Raw genomic sequence first — 18,206 nt, 5'->3', positions numbered from 1 at the left:
TTCTTTCTTCTTCGTTTCTCAGACAGAGATGAAGACATCTTGGATCAGTGCATCAGCAAAGGTTTTTCCTTCTTTTTAGTACGAGGAGGATCATCTAAAGGACAGGAAGCTTTCTCCATGGCTACATGAGTGGCCGGGAGGTTCTGCCATCACCCACATGGATGCACGTGATTTATCCTGGTCTCTCTATCTCTGAATATTTTCCTGGCATCCATTCTCATCTGATAGGATTTGCATTTCTTAATGTTTTGAGGATACACAGGATTCTTAAATCCTGATTAATTATCAATATGTTGGTGTTAAAATCATTTCCATTGCATGTAATAGGAGCTGCATGACTGTAAAACTGCTTGGGGCTAAACATACGCCAGTCGGGTACAGGAGTAAATGCATTTGTACCCATGAATATGCCGGAGACAAATAAATGGCATTTATATATTTTTCTTAAACAAGTCTTTTGTGGGGATGACTACGGGTGAGGGAAGACATTAATGAAGTGTCTACAGTAATGGTTCTCAGCCAGTCCTGGAGGCACACTTAACTGGTCTGGTTTTCTGCATACTCATACTGAATATGAATATCTATCTGTCTATATACAGAAACACACACCAGAGTGCTTTTTTTTTTTTTTGCCCAGAAAGCTCGTGGTACTCAGATGCTGGCCTTGGTGTGTGTGTGTGTGTGTTGGAGGGGAGAATGCAGGCAGGAACTGGGGCATCCACCCACTGCCTCAACCCCTCTGCATCCACAGAGTTCTCCTGCTCCCTGCAACTGGCTGCAGGGTTCAGCCACGGCATGATCCTTCCCCTTCCCATCTTCTCTTCCACCTGCAGGAGTCATAGCAGAGCAGTGATTTTACCTGCTGCTCCTCCTCTGCCACCATCGCGGCATGAGAAAAGCACTAGCTGGGGAAGAGAGAGCGAGAGAAAGCCACCACTCGCTCTCTTTCTCTACTCCTCCCTCCCACCCCCACTGGTGACTTTTCTCTCTCCCTCCCTCCTCCACTGGTGGTTTTCTCAGATTTTTATACATAAAGAAAAAATACACGATTATGCTTAGAAGAGTAATGAAAATTACAGGGTGCGGAATGGTTAATGCTATGGACAATTGCCAGGTTCTGTATTGTTCCTGGTCAAGGCCTACAGCACTGATGCTCCAGCTCTATTGGCCAATGCCCTGCAGAGAAGAGCCCTCCGCTTCCTGCTCTGTCCATCCCCTCCCCTCCCAGGCAGCAATCTGCAGAGATCAGTATAAGAGAGAGCTGAGGCTGGAGCAGACGTAAGAGAGCAGAGAAGAGCTGCTCTGCTGCCTAATCCAGTCCTTTCCTTCTTGTCATTTCCCAGGGGCTGATGCAAAGAGAAAAAAGAAAGGTAATGAGTACCAACAAGTACTGACTGAAAAGAAACCCTATGGGGCGGATTTTAAAAGAGTTACGCGCGTAACCCCCCTGTGCATGCCGAGCATGCAAAAAGGGGAGGGGTGTGGGCGGTCCGGGGGCGTGGCGGGGTGTGGCCTGAGCCTCCAGGCACAGTGGCCATTTGCCGCTGTGCCCGGGATTGCGGGCCGGCCATTTGCCGGCGCGTGTAAGTTACGTCTGCCTCCCGGCAGGCGTAACTTCTTCAACAAAGGTAAGGGGGGAGGTTCTTGGTAGGGCTGGGGGGCGGGTTAGGTAAGGGAAGGGAGGGGGAGATGCGGGGAGGACGGAAGGAAAGTTCCTTCCGAGGCCGCTCCAATTTTGGAGCGGCCTCGGAGGGAACAGAGGCAGGCTGCGCGGCTCGGCGCGCGCAAGTTGCACAATTGTGCACCCCCTTGCTCGTGCGCCGACCCTGTATTTTATAACATGCGCGCAGCTGCGCACGCATGTTATAAAATCGGGCGCAGATTTGTTCGCGCGGGGTTGCGCGAACAAATCTGCGCCCATGCGCAGGTTTTAAAATCTGCCCCTATCTACCTTATAAATGGCCTGTGACCGACGGCCCGCAAATGCGCAGTAGAGCGCAGCTCTACTGCGCATGTGCGGGCAAGGACGTCGATCAGAAAAAAAAAATGGCGGTGGGGCCGCAGGAGCGGGAGGAGAAGCAGTGGCGCCGCGCGCGCGCGGTGCCGCTGCTTCTCCTCCCCAGATCTGCCGGCAGATCTCGGGGGGGGGGGGAGGGTGTCACTCCCGCGCCCCCCGAGATCTGCCGGCAGGAGCGGGAGGAGAAGCAGCGGCGCCGCGCGCGCGCGGTGCCGCTACTTCTCCTCCCCAGATCTGCCGGCAGATCTCGGGGGGGTGTCACTCCCGCGCCCCCCCCCCGAGATCTGCCGGCAGGAGCGGGAGGAGAAGCAGCGGCGCCGCGCGCGCGCGGTGCCGCTACTTCTCCTCCCCAGATCTGCCGGCAGATCTCGCGGGGGTCACTGCCGCGCGCGCGGGGAGTGACACCCCCCCCGAGATCTGCCGGCAGGAGCGGGAGGAGTCAATGGAGCCGGGTGAGGGTTGCGGGAAGTCGCGCTTACGGCGCCGGGAGGAAATGGAGGTGGGTGAAGGGAGGGACTGAGTGGGAGGGAGGGAGGGAGAGGGGGACTGAGTGAGTGGGAGGGAGAGGGGGACTGAGTGGGAGGGAGTGAGGGAGAGGAGGGAGTGAGGGAGAGGGGGTACTGAGTGAGAGGAGAGGGAGGGTGGAGAGGAGTGGGTGGGGGAGGGGGGTGGTGAAGAGTGAGGGGAGAGAGAATGAGGGGGAGGTGAGAGACAGAGGGATGTAGCCCGTTTTAACGGGCTTTACGGCTTGTATGTTTATGTTTAGGGCTTGATTCTTGCATGCATTGGAGGCAAAGTACATGCAAATCTGTCTCATGCGTATTCATTGTGGCTACCCTGAAAATCAGACCCTTCGATGTGCCTGCAGGACTGGTTGAGAGCCATTGGCCTATGGGGCTCTTCTTCTTGTGTGTGAACCAATAATCTATGCCAATTTTTTTTTTTTTTGGACAATCATAATGTTTTTAGGATATTTTTCAATGACAAACTATAAAACTTCATTCTTCTGTATTATGCTACCAACTGAGCTTTTGAAGGCTTCGGTCACACAGTCAAAGTTCCTGCTATTGATTACTTATCTTTGTTTCTTTTATTGTACTTTTTGACCTTTTTTTTTTTAAACAAAAGATCCCATCTCATTTAAAATCTCTCTGTGTCAATTAACAAGTTTAATAAGCTTCTCCCAGCTCCCTCCATATCCCTGAGACTTTAGATATTACCTTGTAGCTGTTGCCATTCAGACTCCTTCATCATGAAGCGTCATCAAGGACATGTCCAATTGTCGGCAAAAACAATTACGGTGGGACAGAGAAATCCCTTCTGAATGCAGCCAAGGGAGTGAGCTAAGGCTTATATACGACACCATCTGATGCTCTGACATTTGAAACCTCACTTTCTCCTGAATCTGATGTACAGTCTCCTGGGGGCACCTGCCTCTTGCCCACAATCCTCCAAAGACTTGCTGCATTGGCATTTTGTTGAACAGGATCCAAAGAGTTACAAAAAATGTTCAGATCATGTTTAATGGGTTTGCACATGCGCCTACTGAGAATAAAAGTAGACTTGTGCTAATTATGATTTTCTTTTTAGATACCCTAAGTTACATATGTCTCTATTCTTTTGTTTCATTAGCATTGGGCTGCAATGGTTCATCCATATGACTGATGAATAATTTGACAACAATAAATAAAAATAGACTGCTATGGCTCCATGTTTCATTTATAAATGCGTATGTTATAAAATAGTTATTACCAAAAGAAAAAACATCTCAAAGAATTGCCAATGTATTCTGTATTCAGTAAAATAAATTGGTTTGAAAGAGGAGGTTCTCAAATGAGAATAAAAACAACCTGCCTTTTTATCTGCCAAATGAAAAACAGGTTTGTTTCCTTTTCAACTCTGGTGGAGGTCACTGCATCAGCAGATGGAGTGATGCAAACTGAATATAAACATATGGGACAGAGCGTCATTAAAACCAAAAACTAAAGGGAATGGGAGAAAAGGGTTGAGCTGAAGCAGTGGATTTGTGCATCGTTTCCCGTCTCTGGAGACCTTCGACACAGATTAAATGGGCTTGAGAGTCACAGTCTGCCACGCCACAGAGAGCACTCACACTTTCTGGCAGGAGTGACAGCCTATGCTTGCAAGAAAGTGAGACATTTAGCCTTAGTAACATTGGACTCGATATTTAAAAGACCTAGTGTAGCTAACGATAATAACCAGGTAAATGTATCTAGTTATCTTTTTCTGGATACTTAGCGGCACTTATGCGACTAAAAGTGCCGCTGAGTATCCATCTAAATCTATCGACAGATTTTTAGCCAAGTCAACACTGACTCAGCATGCTGCTCGGCTAAATTTTAAACAGCCTGCCCTAGGAACGACTTGACCTGGTTCCATTCCTATCTGGCTATGTCTGAGCTTGTAACAATCTCACCCACACACGTTTAGCCAAGTAAGGAGGGGAACGGATTTTAAATAGATAAGATTTAAGTTTTAGCTGCGAAAATCTTTTGACTATTGATCTCATTACCATTGTAAGCCTGGACTGAAGTGCTATATTTATTTAATAGCAGAGGTTTATCATCTCACTCAATTCTCAACCTTGAACTAAACCTGCCCTATTATTAGTCCTTAACTTAATGGACACTGTAAAGTCAAATTGCCACCTTCCCTCTATAATAAAATTAAGTGAAACTGAAAATACAAATAATGAAACTGGTGTCTGTCAAATATCTAACTTGCATTTTGGGACATCGATCATGATCTTTATTTATATCAAGGTTTAGAAGTGTTACCGATGTAGTTCATCTACCAGTCTCACATAAAAGAGCATCCCTGTTCAATCCAGTCATCAGCTCAAATATATGAGGAGTATTTTTCTGGTGTATTCAGATACTGATATTGCCTTGAAATGAGGACTTTATACTCCTTCTCCTACAGTGCCAGGGTTTTGAAACACTGCCCTCTTCCACTACTACTACTACTTCTTAGCATTTCTTTAGTGCTGCACGACAGACGCAGCGCTGTACAAACGCACTAACAGGACAGTCCCTGCCCGAATAGAGCGTACAATCTATTAAGACAAACATACAGGACAGGAGGCTTCTCCTTACTATTGTCCATAAAGGACTGAAAAGGCCATTGTTTTTGCATTGGCTCCCAAGAATGCAGAGTCGTTAGAGGCAGCTAGTTGAGATGTGTGAGTTTTTTTCTGGTCCTTTGTATACATTTGCAATAAAATCATTTTTTTTTCCCATTTTGGTTCCATGTTTCAATGATTATACCAAGATTATCACAATTCATTGTATTTAATAAAGTGGGCAAGAAATGCTTATGCACACATTTTTAGAGGAGGTGCACACTAGTCGTTTTGCTGAATCTTTCAAAACAAAAAAGCCGAATCTTTAAAAAGAAATGCGATACTTTAGAAAATTATGCTAATGGGGGGCGGGGGTCGAAGCGGGGGGGGGCGGTCTTGCGCTAGCTGGCAGTGATCGCACCACCGCGGTGCGATCGCTGCCGGTTTCGCACCCAATAGCTCCACCATAGAAGGTGTAGCTATTGGGCGCGAAGTAGGACGCGAAAAGGCCCTTACCTTTTCGCCGTCCGCAGCGTCTTCGCGGAGTCGGCCCCGACTCCTCCTCTTCCGGGGCCGAGTCCGCCCCCCATCTTGGTATCGCACGCAATAAGGGACTTTTCGCGTGCGAAACGACCCTTATAGCGTGCGATCCGCCTGGTAAATGACCCCCTTAGTTTGATAAAATGTCTAGAACCTTCACCATGACACTGGTTCCCAAAGTGTGATCCCAGGACTTGGGTGCGGGTTCTTCCCCGTGACAGAAGAAACTCCACCCCCTAAGCACCAAGCAGTATCAAGTGGCAGCTGAAAGAGCCGTGGCTCTGTGCCACGAATCGCAGGAAGAGATGTGAATGACAGCTGGCAGTGGCAGAAAGCACTCAAAAGATGGTAATGTTTCTTCCCTGTAGTTTATGTGGTTTAATTTACATAAAAGGACAGATTTGGGTCACATACAGCTGAAGGTTATGGATATCAAGCCTGGAAGGATGGAGAAAGATTACATAAAACCGGAAATATTAAACAAATACTTCACTAAAGAAGACCTTGGAGGAAGCCAAGAGTATGGATGGCAGATTAAACCCCATTTACAGAAGAGAATGTATTCATTTCACACATATTTTATTAATTTTCTTATGTTTCTGTTTAGTTTTTATCTATATTGTATTTTATGATATGCTTATATGATTCATTCTTTTAATTGATTTAAACTGTTCATGATATACTAATTGAATGATGGTATATAAAAATAAATAAATACATACACATTTGGGTGGAACTATTAAGACTGAAACTGGACAAGGACATGGGCCAGATGAGATACACAGAAACATGACAGCAGAAAAATAACTTATGACCCATCTAGTCTGCCCATTCACCCAATTAATATAGCTTTATAATCCTCATCACTTCCCTAGAGATCCCCTGTATTTATCCCATGCTTTCTTGAATTCAGATACCGTTTTGGTCTCCCCCACCTCTACTGGGAGGCCATTTCATGCATCCACTATTCTCTCTGTACAGAAATATTTCCTGAGCTTACTCCTAAGTCTACCCCTTTCACCCTCATCCCATGATTCCTCCTTTCCATTGAAAGAGGCTCGCCTCCTGTGCATGGAAAGCTTTGGGATATGAAAATGTCTCTATCATATCTCCCCATTTTGCCTTTCTTCTTGGGTGTACATGTTTATATTTTTAAGTCTATCCCCATACACTTTAGAAAGAAGACACTGACTATTTCAGTAACCACCCTCTGGACAGACTCCATCCCGTTTATATCCTTTTGAAGATGCAGTCCCCAGAATTATACACATTATTCCAAATAAGGTCTCAACAGGAATTTATATATGGGCACCATCACCTCCCTTTTTCTACTGACTATTCCTCTCCCTATGCAGCCAAGCACCCTTCTGACTTTTGTTGTCGCTTTCTCCACCTGTTTGGCCACCTTAAGATCATCAGATACAATCACCCTCAGATCCCGCTCTTCCTTTATGCTTAGAAGAATTTCCCCTCCAATACTGCACCTCTCCCTTGGGTTTCTGCATCCTAAATGCATTACTCTGCATTTTTTAGCATTAAATTTTAGCTGCCAGACCCTACACCATTCCTCAATCTTTGCTTGATCCCTCTTTGTTTTCCACACCTTCCTGGCTGTCCATCCTATTACAGATTTTGGTATCACTTGCAAAAAGACAAACATTTTCCAACAATCCTTTTGCAGTCGTCAAGAAAATGTTGAAAAGAACTGGTCCAAGAACTGATCACTGCGCACACCACTGCTAATACCCCAACGCTGCAGAGAAAACGTCATTTACGACTAACCTTTGTCACCTCCCACTCAGCCAGTTTCTAACCCAGTCAGTCACTCTGGGTCCCATACCAAGGGCACTCAATTTATTTATAAGTCTCCTATGTGGAACCATGTCAAAGGCCTTAGTGAAATCCAAGTGATCAAGCACTCTCCCTTGATCCAACTCTCTAGTCACCCAATCAAAGAAATGATCAGATTCATCTAACTAGATTTACCTCTGGTAAAACCATGCTGCCTCGGATCTTGCAATCCATTGGATTCCAGCACTGCAGTATCCTCTGTTTTAGCTGCAATTTCATTAATTTGCTCACCATGGAGATCAGACTAACTGGTCTGTAGTTCCCAGCCTCCTCCTTACTTCCACTTTTATAAAAACATAGAAATGATGGTAGAAAAGGACCAAATGGTTCATCCAGTCTGCCCAGCAAGCTTGTTAAGATAGTAACTACCATTCTGTGCAGGTTACACCCATGTTTCTCTTAAGGGAAGTAACTGTCTCTCTGTGTGGTTCTCCCCAAGCCTTATGATTCCCATAAAAATTGCAGCTAGCAACATTTTTTACTGGGTGATGAGTTGAAAATTCAGACAGTGTTGCTTGACATGCTTTGCATATGGACTTAGCTATAGAAGTAATTCTGTGCTTTTTCCCTTGTGTCTGCATATCAGTACCCAGACTGTAGAATATGGGCCATCTTGGTTGTTGTCTGTACCTTATTCCCCTTTTCTCCTGCCATTGAAGTGGGGAGCTAAGTTGCAACTGTATTAGAATCATCAAGGCATATTGGTTAAGGGCAGTGATCTCCATGCCTTCTGTTAAGGGCAGAACCGCCGCACCAGCGAGTTACCCTTCTGCATGCTTCTCTCATTTCCATCCTATGGCCTTTAGAGATCCACAGTATTTATACCACACTCCTTTGAATTCTTTGATTGTTTTCGTCTTCACCATTTCCTGAATGAAGGAAATTCCAGGACTCCACCACCCTCTCCATGAAGAATTATTTCCTGACGTTGGTTCTGAGGTCCCCTCTGGAGTTCAATTCGTGATCCCTAGTTCTCTTGTGGAAAAGGTTCAAAGTCATGCATCATTAAAACATTTCAGGTATCTGAAGGTCTGTATCATATCTCCCTGCACCTCCTCTCTTCCAAGGTATACATATTCAGATCCTTCAGCCTCTCCTCATAGGTCTTCCGATACAGACCCCACACCATTTTGATCACCCTTCTCTGGTCTGCCTCCATACTTTTTCTGCCCCTTTGAGATATGGACTCCAGAAATGAACACAGTACTCCAAGTGAGGCCTCACAAGGACCTATACAAGGGTATTATCACCTCCTTTTTCCTACTGGTTATTCTTCTCTCTATGCAGTCTAGCATTCCTCTGGCTTTAGCTATCACATTGCTTCGCCATCTTCAGATCTCTAGATACTATTACCTCAAGATCCTTCTCTTGGTCCGTGCACATCAATCTTTCACCTCATATAGTTCTTTTAGATTACTGCACCCCAAATGCACAAATCTGCACTTCTTAGCATTGAATCCCAGCTGCCAAATCTTTGACCACTTCTCAAGCTTTCTTAAATCTCTTTTCATTGTCTCTAGTCCTTCAAGAGCGTCCACTCTGTTGCATATCCACCCATCTCCAATCCTCTGGCATTAGTCCTGACTCTAAAGACATATTTGAAAGGTCAGCCAGGGCAATTGCAAGGACATCTCTAAGTTATCTTACTACCCTCAGATGTATCCCATCCGGCCCCATTGCCTTATCTACTTTAAATGTACTTAGCTCCTCACAAACACATTATTCTGAAAAGCGACTGAGGATTAGCTCACTTCCAATCTTATTTGTGTTCGTTTTATGTGGTCCTAACTCTAGGCCCTTCCAAAGTGAACACAAAACAGAAATATTTCTTAAGCAATTTTGCTTTTTCCTCCTCAGCCTCTACATATTCCTCCCCTTCACCTCTGAGTCTCACAAAGCCACTTTTGCACTTCCTTCTATCACTAAAATTATCTAAAAAAGTCTTGTCCCCCCATTATACCACATTTGATATTTTTTCTTCTGTCTGAAAGTTTGTATTCCTGATTACTTTCCCAGTTTCTCTTACTTTTTACAGGTATTGCCACTTGTCTTCCTCTTTCTGTGATCTCTTGTAGTTTTTGAATGCTAACCTTTTCCCCTTACCTTTTCAGCTACTTCTTTACAAAATCAAGCAGTCTCTTTCTCCTCTTTCCTTTATTTGCTTTCCCAAGAAAAAGACGAGCTGCTCTTATGATACCTCCTTTTAGTTTTACCCACTGCTTTTCTACTTCCCCTAGATTTTCTTATCCAACTAATGAATTCTTGAGGTACTCCTCCATTTTAAGAATATTAGTTTTCCTGAAATCTAAGACCCATGTCTTTGAATGAACCTTCATCTCTTGTGCCCTAATACTGGACAACACCATCCAGTGATCACTGGATCCCAGATGATCACCCACTACATCAGAAATACTGTCCCCGTTGGTAAGCACCAGAACATGAAAGGAGCCCAGACAGGTGCTGATGGGTCCACTGAAAGACTTATTCAATAGATCCCTGGAAATGGGCATGGTGACACAAGACTGGAGAAGGGTGGTGGTGGTCCTGCTTTACAAAACTGGGAGTAGAGGAGAGGCTAGAAACTACAGGTCATTTAGTCTTATCTCGGTGGTGGAAAAATTAATAGAGATGCTGCTGACGGAAAGGATAGTCAACTATCTATTATCTATAATCTAATGGGTTGCAGGCAACATGGTTTTACCAGAGGAAGGTCATATCAAATTAATTTGATTGATTTCTTTGATTTAGTAACTAGAGCATTAGAGGATAAGCACTCAATGTGATTTATCTGGGTTTCAGCAAAGCTTTCCACATTGTTCCATAAAGGAGGCTAATGAACAAAATGAAAAGCCTGGGAGGGTGTTATGACCATCGGTCGCAGGTGGCTGTGACCACGACTACTCACTTCATGTCTCACCGCTCTCTCTCCCTCCGGAAGACTCGCAGCGGTAGCAAGCTGTCTCCAACCCTCAGGGCTCCATTCCAGGACTTCCCAGGGCAACGAAGATGCTGCCGACCGCCACGTCCGACCCGGGCCCTCCTAGGTGCGAGCGTCACGGCCCTTCTTGAGGTCGTCAGGGCGGGAACCTCAGGGGCGGCTCCCCTTGATGACATCACTAACCCTGGACTCTTAAGCACCATCGGGGCCTATCACAAATCGACTTGGCAAAGAGTTCCCTTTGCTGAATCCTCCTCTCTCGCATCGGATGTGTTCCCTCTTCCTGCTAACCTAGTGTGAGACACTCTCGGGCACCCGCTCCTCGGAGGTCCTTCCCTGTCTCTGGCTATCCGCTCCTCAGAGGGCTTCCGCCTTGCTGTACTCCTGCCTCCTCGCATCTTGGGAATACTACCGCTTTTCTCTCTACGGACTACTACCACAGAACCTCACGCTGCAGACCTTCAACATGCTTCCCTCCAGCGACCACCTGCGTGGCGTACCCCACTCCGAGGGCCACTACCGTGCTTCTCTCCAAGGACTGCTACCTCTTGCTGCGGGTCTTCACCGCGCCTCCCTTCAGTGACTATCTCCACGGCGTAACTCGTGCGATAGGCCACTATCGTGCTTCTGTCCAGGGACTACGACGATGGTGCCTCATCCTACAGACTATCTCTGTGCAACTCTCCCGAGATTGCTACTACTAAGCACCTCGTGGTATGGACCTCTGCTGTGCTACTCTCCAGTGCTCTCCACACAGACGTCCCCCACTCAGCAAACCAGCTCTGGCATGAGAGAGATAGACTGTGCAATGTTTCCTCGCTCCTCGGAGTAGAGTCCTCCATCACTTCTTGTGATTCCCAGACCTCCCCGCTCCTTGGGCCGCCTACGCTCCTCTGTACTGGACTCTTGGGGTTTCCCTTCCTGTAGGGGGCTCCCCTGCTCACTTAATCTCTCTCTGCTCTCCTACATTCCCTCCTCGAGAACTTCTAGTCCTCCACCGCTAGGGGGATCTCTCCTCTCCTCTGTCTGTACTCCTCCTGGCTACTGGACTACTGTACCACTGCCAAGACCTCGCCGGCCAACGGCAAGTCGCTGGGGCTCCTTCCTGTGGGTGGTCCCATCTCTCGTCTCGGCCCAAGGGCCCACTAACCCACATATCCTAACAGAGGGCAACCATGGGAGAGAGAGGAAAGGATTCTGATAGCAGGGACAGACATGAGGGATGGAGGAAAGGATTCTGACAGCAGGGACAGACATGAGGGAGGGAGGGAAGGATTCTGACAGCTCCCTAGGTTTTATGTTTGACTTATCCATGGGTGACAGATAAATCTTGATTTTGGGGCTCAAAAAGTACCTCAACTTATACATGAGTATATACAGTAAATATGAGAAACCTAAATATGTATACCCTAGAGGATAGGGAAGACTGGGGAGATATGTTATACTGTAAAAATAAGCTGCCCATGCCTTATTTACTGTTCAGTTTATATGTGAACCGATGTGATATCTCGATCGAATGTCGGTATATGAGAAGCAAATAAATAAATAAATAAAATATGATGCAGACTTTTAAATACCTGAAAGGTATTAATAATGCACAAGAATCAAACCTTTTCCAGTGGAAAGAAAGCTGGAGACCTAGGGCACATAATATTATTATGCATCTGGGGACCAATCTGGGGACCAGACTCTGGGGAAGCAGATTGGGCAGATGGCGAAGGCTATTGCCTTTTCAGAACTGTTAACTTCAATACATGGCTCAAAACCTGGTGTAAGGAAGAACATTTTTTTATTTTATTTATTTTTTATTTATTAACTTTTATTTACCGACATTCATGAAGCACATCATGCCGGTTTACAAAGAACTCAGGCATTTTGGATATATTAGGGGCTGAGCCATGTATGGAACAGTATAAGGCTTTATGTTAAAGATGATTTACACCTGTCCATGACAGGAAAAAGGGATCCTAAGTGAAACATTCAAATCATATGTCATATAGCATTTAAACTAGAGGACAGGGGTGGCAGAAGGAAGCTGGAAACAGAGGAAGTGAGGGGAGAAAATAACAAAACTCAGCTAAACAGAGCAAAAAGGGTGTCCAGGAGGAGCAGGAAGCTAAGGGAGAAAAGTTGGAAGGTTATGAGCAGAAATGTTCAGAGTCTGGGCAATAAGATTCCAGATCTGCAAGCCCTAATGGTGGAGGCAAACTTGGATATTGTTGCTATTACAGAAACCTGGTTCAGCGAGTCTCAAATAGGATACGGCCATACCAGGCAATAACCTGTTCAGAAAGGACAAAAGGGCATGGGACAAACACAGAGAATCCCGGCTGAAATGAAGAAATGGAGTATCTTTTCTATTACACCTAAAGTTTATATTTCAGTTTGGGGCGTAGCCTGCACAGAGTGGTAGTTACTACTATCCAAAAACAAAATTTGTTGGGCAGACTAGATGGACCATTTTGGTTTTTATCTGCCATCTTTCACTATGCTACTATAAATCAAAAACCAATACCTTCCCTAAATCATTGAACTTGAGGTGGCTATTTCTTAAAACAAAAAATATGTTTAAATGAAGAAGGCGTGACCATGATATCTACAGACTTAATGATGTCAGAAACTATTTAATATATTGAGCACCATTATGAAGAGATGAACATTATGCTTTGATGAGGAGGTGAATATCACCTGGCGTCTTCTTAATGAGATGAGCGCTATTTGAAAAAATTCTTTGGACAGTGTTTGACCAACCTGAGGGAAGAAACAGACTATTCCTTGAGGTAGGAAGCGTGGTGACTTCCAAAACGTGGACTATGTTGGTTTTTGGTCTTCTCCCATTTGGAAATTCATCGTCACATCCAGTTGAGCGCTCAACATAGATACTTAAGGTAAGTGTTTTTGCATTAATATTCACCTTAATTTCACTAAATGCAAAAATAAGGTAGGAAGGAGGCATAGACCAATGATTAAATCGATTGTCAGGCATTTAAAAAACTTTGCAGTAAATATTGCAGCATTAAGCCTGTAGATATGATGGTCATGCCTTCTTCATTTAAACATAGTTTTTGTTTTAAGACATAACCTCAAGTTCAATGATTCAATTGTGCAACCCCCTGCGAGCGCCGAGCCGAGCAGCATAAGAACATAAGAAAGTGCCATACTGGGTCAGACCAAGGGTCCATCAAGCCCAGCATCCTGTTTCCAACAGTGGCCAATCCAGCCTGCCTCCGTTCCCTTGGACGGAACATTTTTTTTGGGTCCCCCCCCCACCTTTCCCTCCCTTCCCCTATCTAACCCACCCCCCAGCCCTAACTAAATCCCCCCCCCACCTTATTTTGTGGAGTTACGCATGTACCCCTTTGAAAATCTGCCCCATAATCAGTAGAAAAAAGGAGCTTAGAATACCTCTGTGCAACTCATTGATGAGACCTCATCTGAAGTTCTGTGCCTAGAACTAGAGAGAGTGATCTCCAAAAGGAGATTATCAGAGGCAAGATACCAAAATGGCTCACAGACTGAATCTTTCCCACCTCCACTTAAGTCAGAATAAGCTGAAAAAAAAAAAAGTTGATGGATATTCTGTCAGGTCCTGAAAGGGAAAAATACTCTGTTGCCATCAAGTGTCTGTGTGGCCCTGGGAAAACAGAAGAGGTCCAGGAAATTTAGTTACAAAAGGATCCCTGGTGTAAAAGGTTTTGGGAGCTACTGCATTATAGCATCTATCCTACAAAATTCTAAGGTATGATAACAATTATGCACGGGTATATTATCTGCAGGAGAGCGAAAATATTACGGTAGCCCAAATGTTTAACCATTTATGAAGCTGAGGAAGTTTAGTGACTTGAAGGATTTTGTTTACTTTTCACATAAAGGGGGATGCCGAGGTGGCACGCACAAGTTACGCCTGCTTGAAGCAGGCGTAACTTGCCCAACAAAGGTAGGGGGGGGGAGATTTAGGTAGGTCTGGGGGGTGGGGTAGATAGGGGAAGGGAGGGGAAGGTGAGGGGACACAGAAGGAAAGTTCCCTCCGAGGCCGCTCCAATTTCGGAGCGGCCTCGGAGGGAACGGAGCCAGGCTGTGCGGCTCAGCGCATGCAGGTTGCCGATTTTGCGCAGCCCTGCGCGCGTTGAACCCGGATTTTATAAGATACACGCAAGCCGGTGGCGCGAACAAAAGTACGCGCGCGCGTATGTTTTTAAGATCTACCTCAGCGGTTTTAATATCAAGCAGCTATTTCTTTTGTCTTAGACTGAGATACAGATGTTGCCTCTACAGCCCTGGGACATGCATCGTTTAGTGCAGTGTGCAAGTATAGGTCCTTGTCAATTGTCGTGTCTTCCTTGAGCCACCATAAGACTCATCCTGGGAGGATACTGTACACAAACGTCAAAGACAATAGGGGCTCTTTCGGCAGGTATGTTCAGCCTGTCAATTTGACTGTATTTCTTCCTCTGGTAGTCTTTACTTCTAGCCTCTTACTTGCTGTCTAAAGATTTTTTTTTTGCTTTCATGTCTGCATTGGTTTGGCGTAAATGGTTTACACCCTTTACTGAATGAAAAAACCAGGAAAGGAAATAATCAAATTATCAAAGCAAATAACCCTGCTTAATAAACACATGTGACCAATCTTTCAAAACAATATATCTATGGTGTCAGCAAGCAGGTCGGTGTGCCCTTCATTGCATGGGCCACCTGATCTATTCAATCAAAACAAGAATGGTTGAGCATCTCTCTAGCCTATTGGTATATTACCCTAATGCCCTATTGGTGAAACATTGTGATGATCTTAGGGTTTGTGTGTTGGACCAACCTATACCGAATTGAGGAAGAGATGACCTGAATTTGGCAATTTCCTTGCCATGGTAAAGGGTTAGGAGTAAGGAGGAGGAGGTTTTAAAAATCTGAATTATTTATTTCCTTTCAAGAATGAAGTAGGAACATAAAAAACTGTTAAATAAGTTCTGTTAAAAAAAAAAACAACAAAAAAAAAAACTTCATGGATTTCAGTGTCCTCTCTTTATAACAGTGGCAAGCGGCAGGGGCTTATTCTGAAAGGTGGAATACAAGCTAAGCAAGTCTTGAGCTGAGTTGCCCATCAACTGGCTTATCATTCCAGTTTCTAGCAGTCATAATTCAGAGATGCACTGAATCCAGAGTTTCATCTCTGACCGATGATGTTAACTAGCTTGCGATGGATCTAGCTTCCATAAAAATCTGACGATCTAAAGAATATCAATATCATAAATGTATTTATCCTAACTGGTGACAGAAATATTAAACATTTAGGGTAGTTTATGGATAACTAGGAAACACAAAATATCAGAATCTAAACAAAAAGATCCTTTCACTCTATTTTTTTTTTTTTTTTAAATCAGGTTGCTAAATCTACCTTCGAAACACAATACCTCATGCCTCGTGTAGCAGCCTTTCCGCAATCTCAGTCAGTACTGAGATCTCATTGATCTTAACTACATAAAGGGACATTTAATTTTTTTTATTGCTTGCGTTGCTCTAGTGTACCTAATGATCTCGTAGTTAAATTTCTATGAGAAACTTCCCAGGTAGCTTCTCTATATAAGCTGCCTGCAAGGTAAGCAGTTACAAAATACCTGTGTGCTCCATTCCTACTTTTTCAGGTGAATTTTCAAAGGAGTTACACATGTAAATAGAACATACTACTGCAGCAATTTTCAAAAACCATTTACCCGCGTCAAGATCTTTACGACCTCAGGATAAAGACCTTGCAGAGGTCACATCAATGCAACAAGCACGTGTTGGCGAGGTAAGGGACCAGTCGTTTTTCTCCGGCAGGTTCGGTGCTGTGGAGCTCCATGTCAGAGCCGCAGCGAGTCACATTGGACAGTAATCGATTTAGGGAGTTCTGATAAACCTGTTTATTTAGGCAATTATAAAAGGAAGCAAGATAAGGTAAAGATGGATAAGACCAGTAGCAGGAAAGGAGGTCATTTGATTTTTTTAAATTGTATATTTGTTTGTGATTTTAATTTTACTGAATGTGTCTTTGCTGTAAACCGCTACAATTGTTTGGCGTCGACGGTACAGGACATTTTCAAAATAAAAGAATAAAGTGCACTTACATATGTAAAACGTATGGACAATTCAACGGCGCATATTGGAGCAATTTTCAAAAGTGCACTTACATGGGTAAAGTGGATTTCCGTGTGTGAAATCCAATTTTAAGCATGGAAATGCCTTTTACAATCAGGCCCTTAGTGAGGGGTGCAATTTTCACCTAGGGAAGTCAAGCCAGATAACTCCTTAGTTACTCGGGTAGACGGCTCTGAAAACGGACTTCACAAAACGTTGGTAGAAGACGGAATGGGATATAATGGGGACTAATGACCAGTACAATGTCACTCTACCAGTGCTGTAATATAGAAACGACACCTTTTGCCTCAGCATTTTCTAGCCCATGGGGGCTGTCCAATACAATGAAATACTCATTCTCTAAAGTTGCAAAGATGACGGAGTTCCCTTGATAGGATGCACTCAGAATGCCACCGTAAATCTGCAAGCTGGACAGTTTTAGTGGTTGGGGGATGGTATTTTTGCTTTGGGATAAACACTGAAAAATAAAACTCCAACATTAACAGCCCATAAAATAGCTTATTTTAAACAAGTATGATTAGCTGACATCACGGAATATGTTTAGGATCTGATTCACTAAGACAGGTAGAAAAGCCTTAATGATTCAGGCCATTAATACTATAGCAATGCTAATTGTTCTTTACCAGATTCCTCATATCACCCATAGTCCCTCTGCAGAGCTCTAATATACTGCCTGCTTAATGTGGCTCAGAGTATTGTTTTGTAAAGTGTCCTGCCCTCAGAGTAAAACTGAAAAAAAAAAAGGATATTCTGGACATTACTATGTAGATAGGAACTTATAGACGAAATACAGCAGTTTCCATCTCCCCTCCTCCAGAGAACTCAATATCTTGTAAAACCAATTTAACTAACTAGACCTTCTCCTCTTTCTCTGCCTCTTCTTGAAAGATTCACTCAGAAGTAAGAAAGCGCACTCAGAAAAAAAAAAAAAAAATTTCCAAAGCACAGCAGAAAAGCTGAGGCCCGGCAGCCCCGTAGCCACACCATCACCCGCATGCACTATACCAGGAGCGCTCATTACTTGTCGCCGAGGAGGGAGCACTGCAGCTCAGCAGCCAGTCTGCGGTATTTAAAACAGTCATGTTTTCTCCTGAGAAGGGGAACAGTACAATGGGGGTCATTGTCTGGATGTCTGTTCAAGTCAGCATTCCCTCACAGGACGTCTGCTGTACTTTCAGACAAGTCTTTTAAGCCAAGGGGCTGATTTCTCATTCCCCCACCCACCCACAGGTGAATTGAAAATCATCGGTGCACTAGTGCAAAAGTTTGTTTCCAAAGTCTGATATTTCTGCCGGTTTCAGAAACCATACACGGCTAACTTCATTTTTGGGCGTACCATACGAGGTATATTTAGTCCAAGAAAGAGTTACTAGAAGTTATTATTTCAAAAATTTAATACCGTTGCAATTATGGTGCAAAATATGTTACCCTGCCGAGCTCCTACTGGTCAGTGGCTGCACCGAAGGACTTACCTCCCGTCCCGTTCGTGGTTACTGAAGTACTGCTGAGGTTAGACTTGTCCAGTTTGGACCCGCCAGGCGTATCGCTGCTTCCAACGCGACCGTGAGGACTCGCTAGGTCCTGCATTTCCATTGACCTGTTACAGCAGGGAGAAGGACAGACACACGTTGAAATCCCAACAAGAGTTC

General features: G+C 44.6%; 1 protein-coding gene across 14 annotated transcripts in view; it reads right to left on the bottom strand.

Annotated features, from left to right (window-relative positions):
- Window positions 1-18,206, bottom strand: part of LOC115088383 (eyes absent homolog 4-like) — a 545,124-nt gene that overhangs the window by 202,900 nt on the left and 324,018 nt on the right. For 8 of the 14 annotated variants that reach the window (XM_029596587.1, XM_029596586.1, XM_029596590.1 and 5 more), the window contains exons 4-5: window positions 18,030-18,154; window positions 17,579-17,647 (exon numbers count right to left, since the gene is read on the bottom strand). The exons of 1 other annotated variant lie outside the window; for it this stretch is intronic. In XM_029596587.1, coding sequence (XP_029452447.1) covers window positions 17,579-17,647; window positions 18,030-18,154 — 194 coding nt within the window. The remainder of the gene's footprint in view (window positions 1-17,578; window positions 17,648-18,029; window positions 18,155-18,206) is intronic. 5 more of the 14 variants (XM_029596588.1, XM_029596594.1, XM_029596592.1 and 2 more) reach the window with 1 other exon arrangement.

The sequence above is a fragment of the Rhinatrema bivittatum genome, chromosome 3 (assembly GCF_901001135.1).
Source record: "Rhinatrema bivittatum chromosome 3, aRhiBiv1.1, whole genome shotgun sequence".
NCBI classification, from domain to species: Eukaryota; Metazoa; Chordata; class Amphibia; order Gymnophiona; family Rhinatrematidae; genus Rhinatrema; species Rhinatrema bivittatum.
Note: the sequence above shows the minus strand (reverse complement) of the source record. Positions and strands in the feature narration are given on the sequence as shown.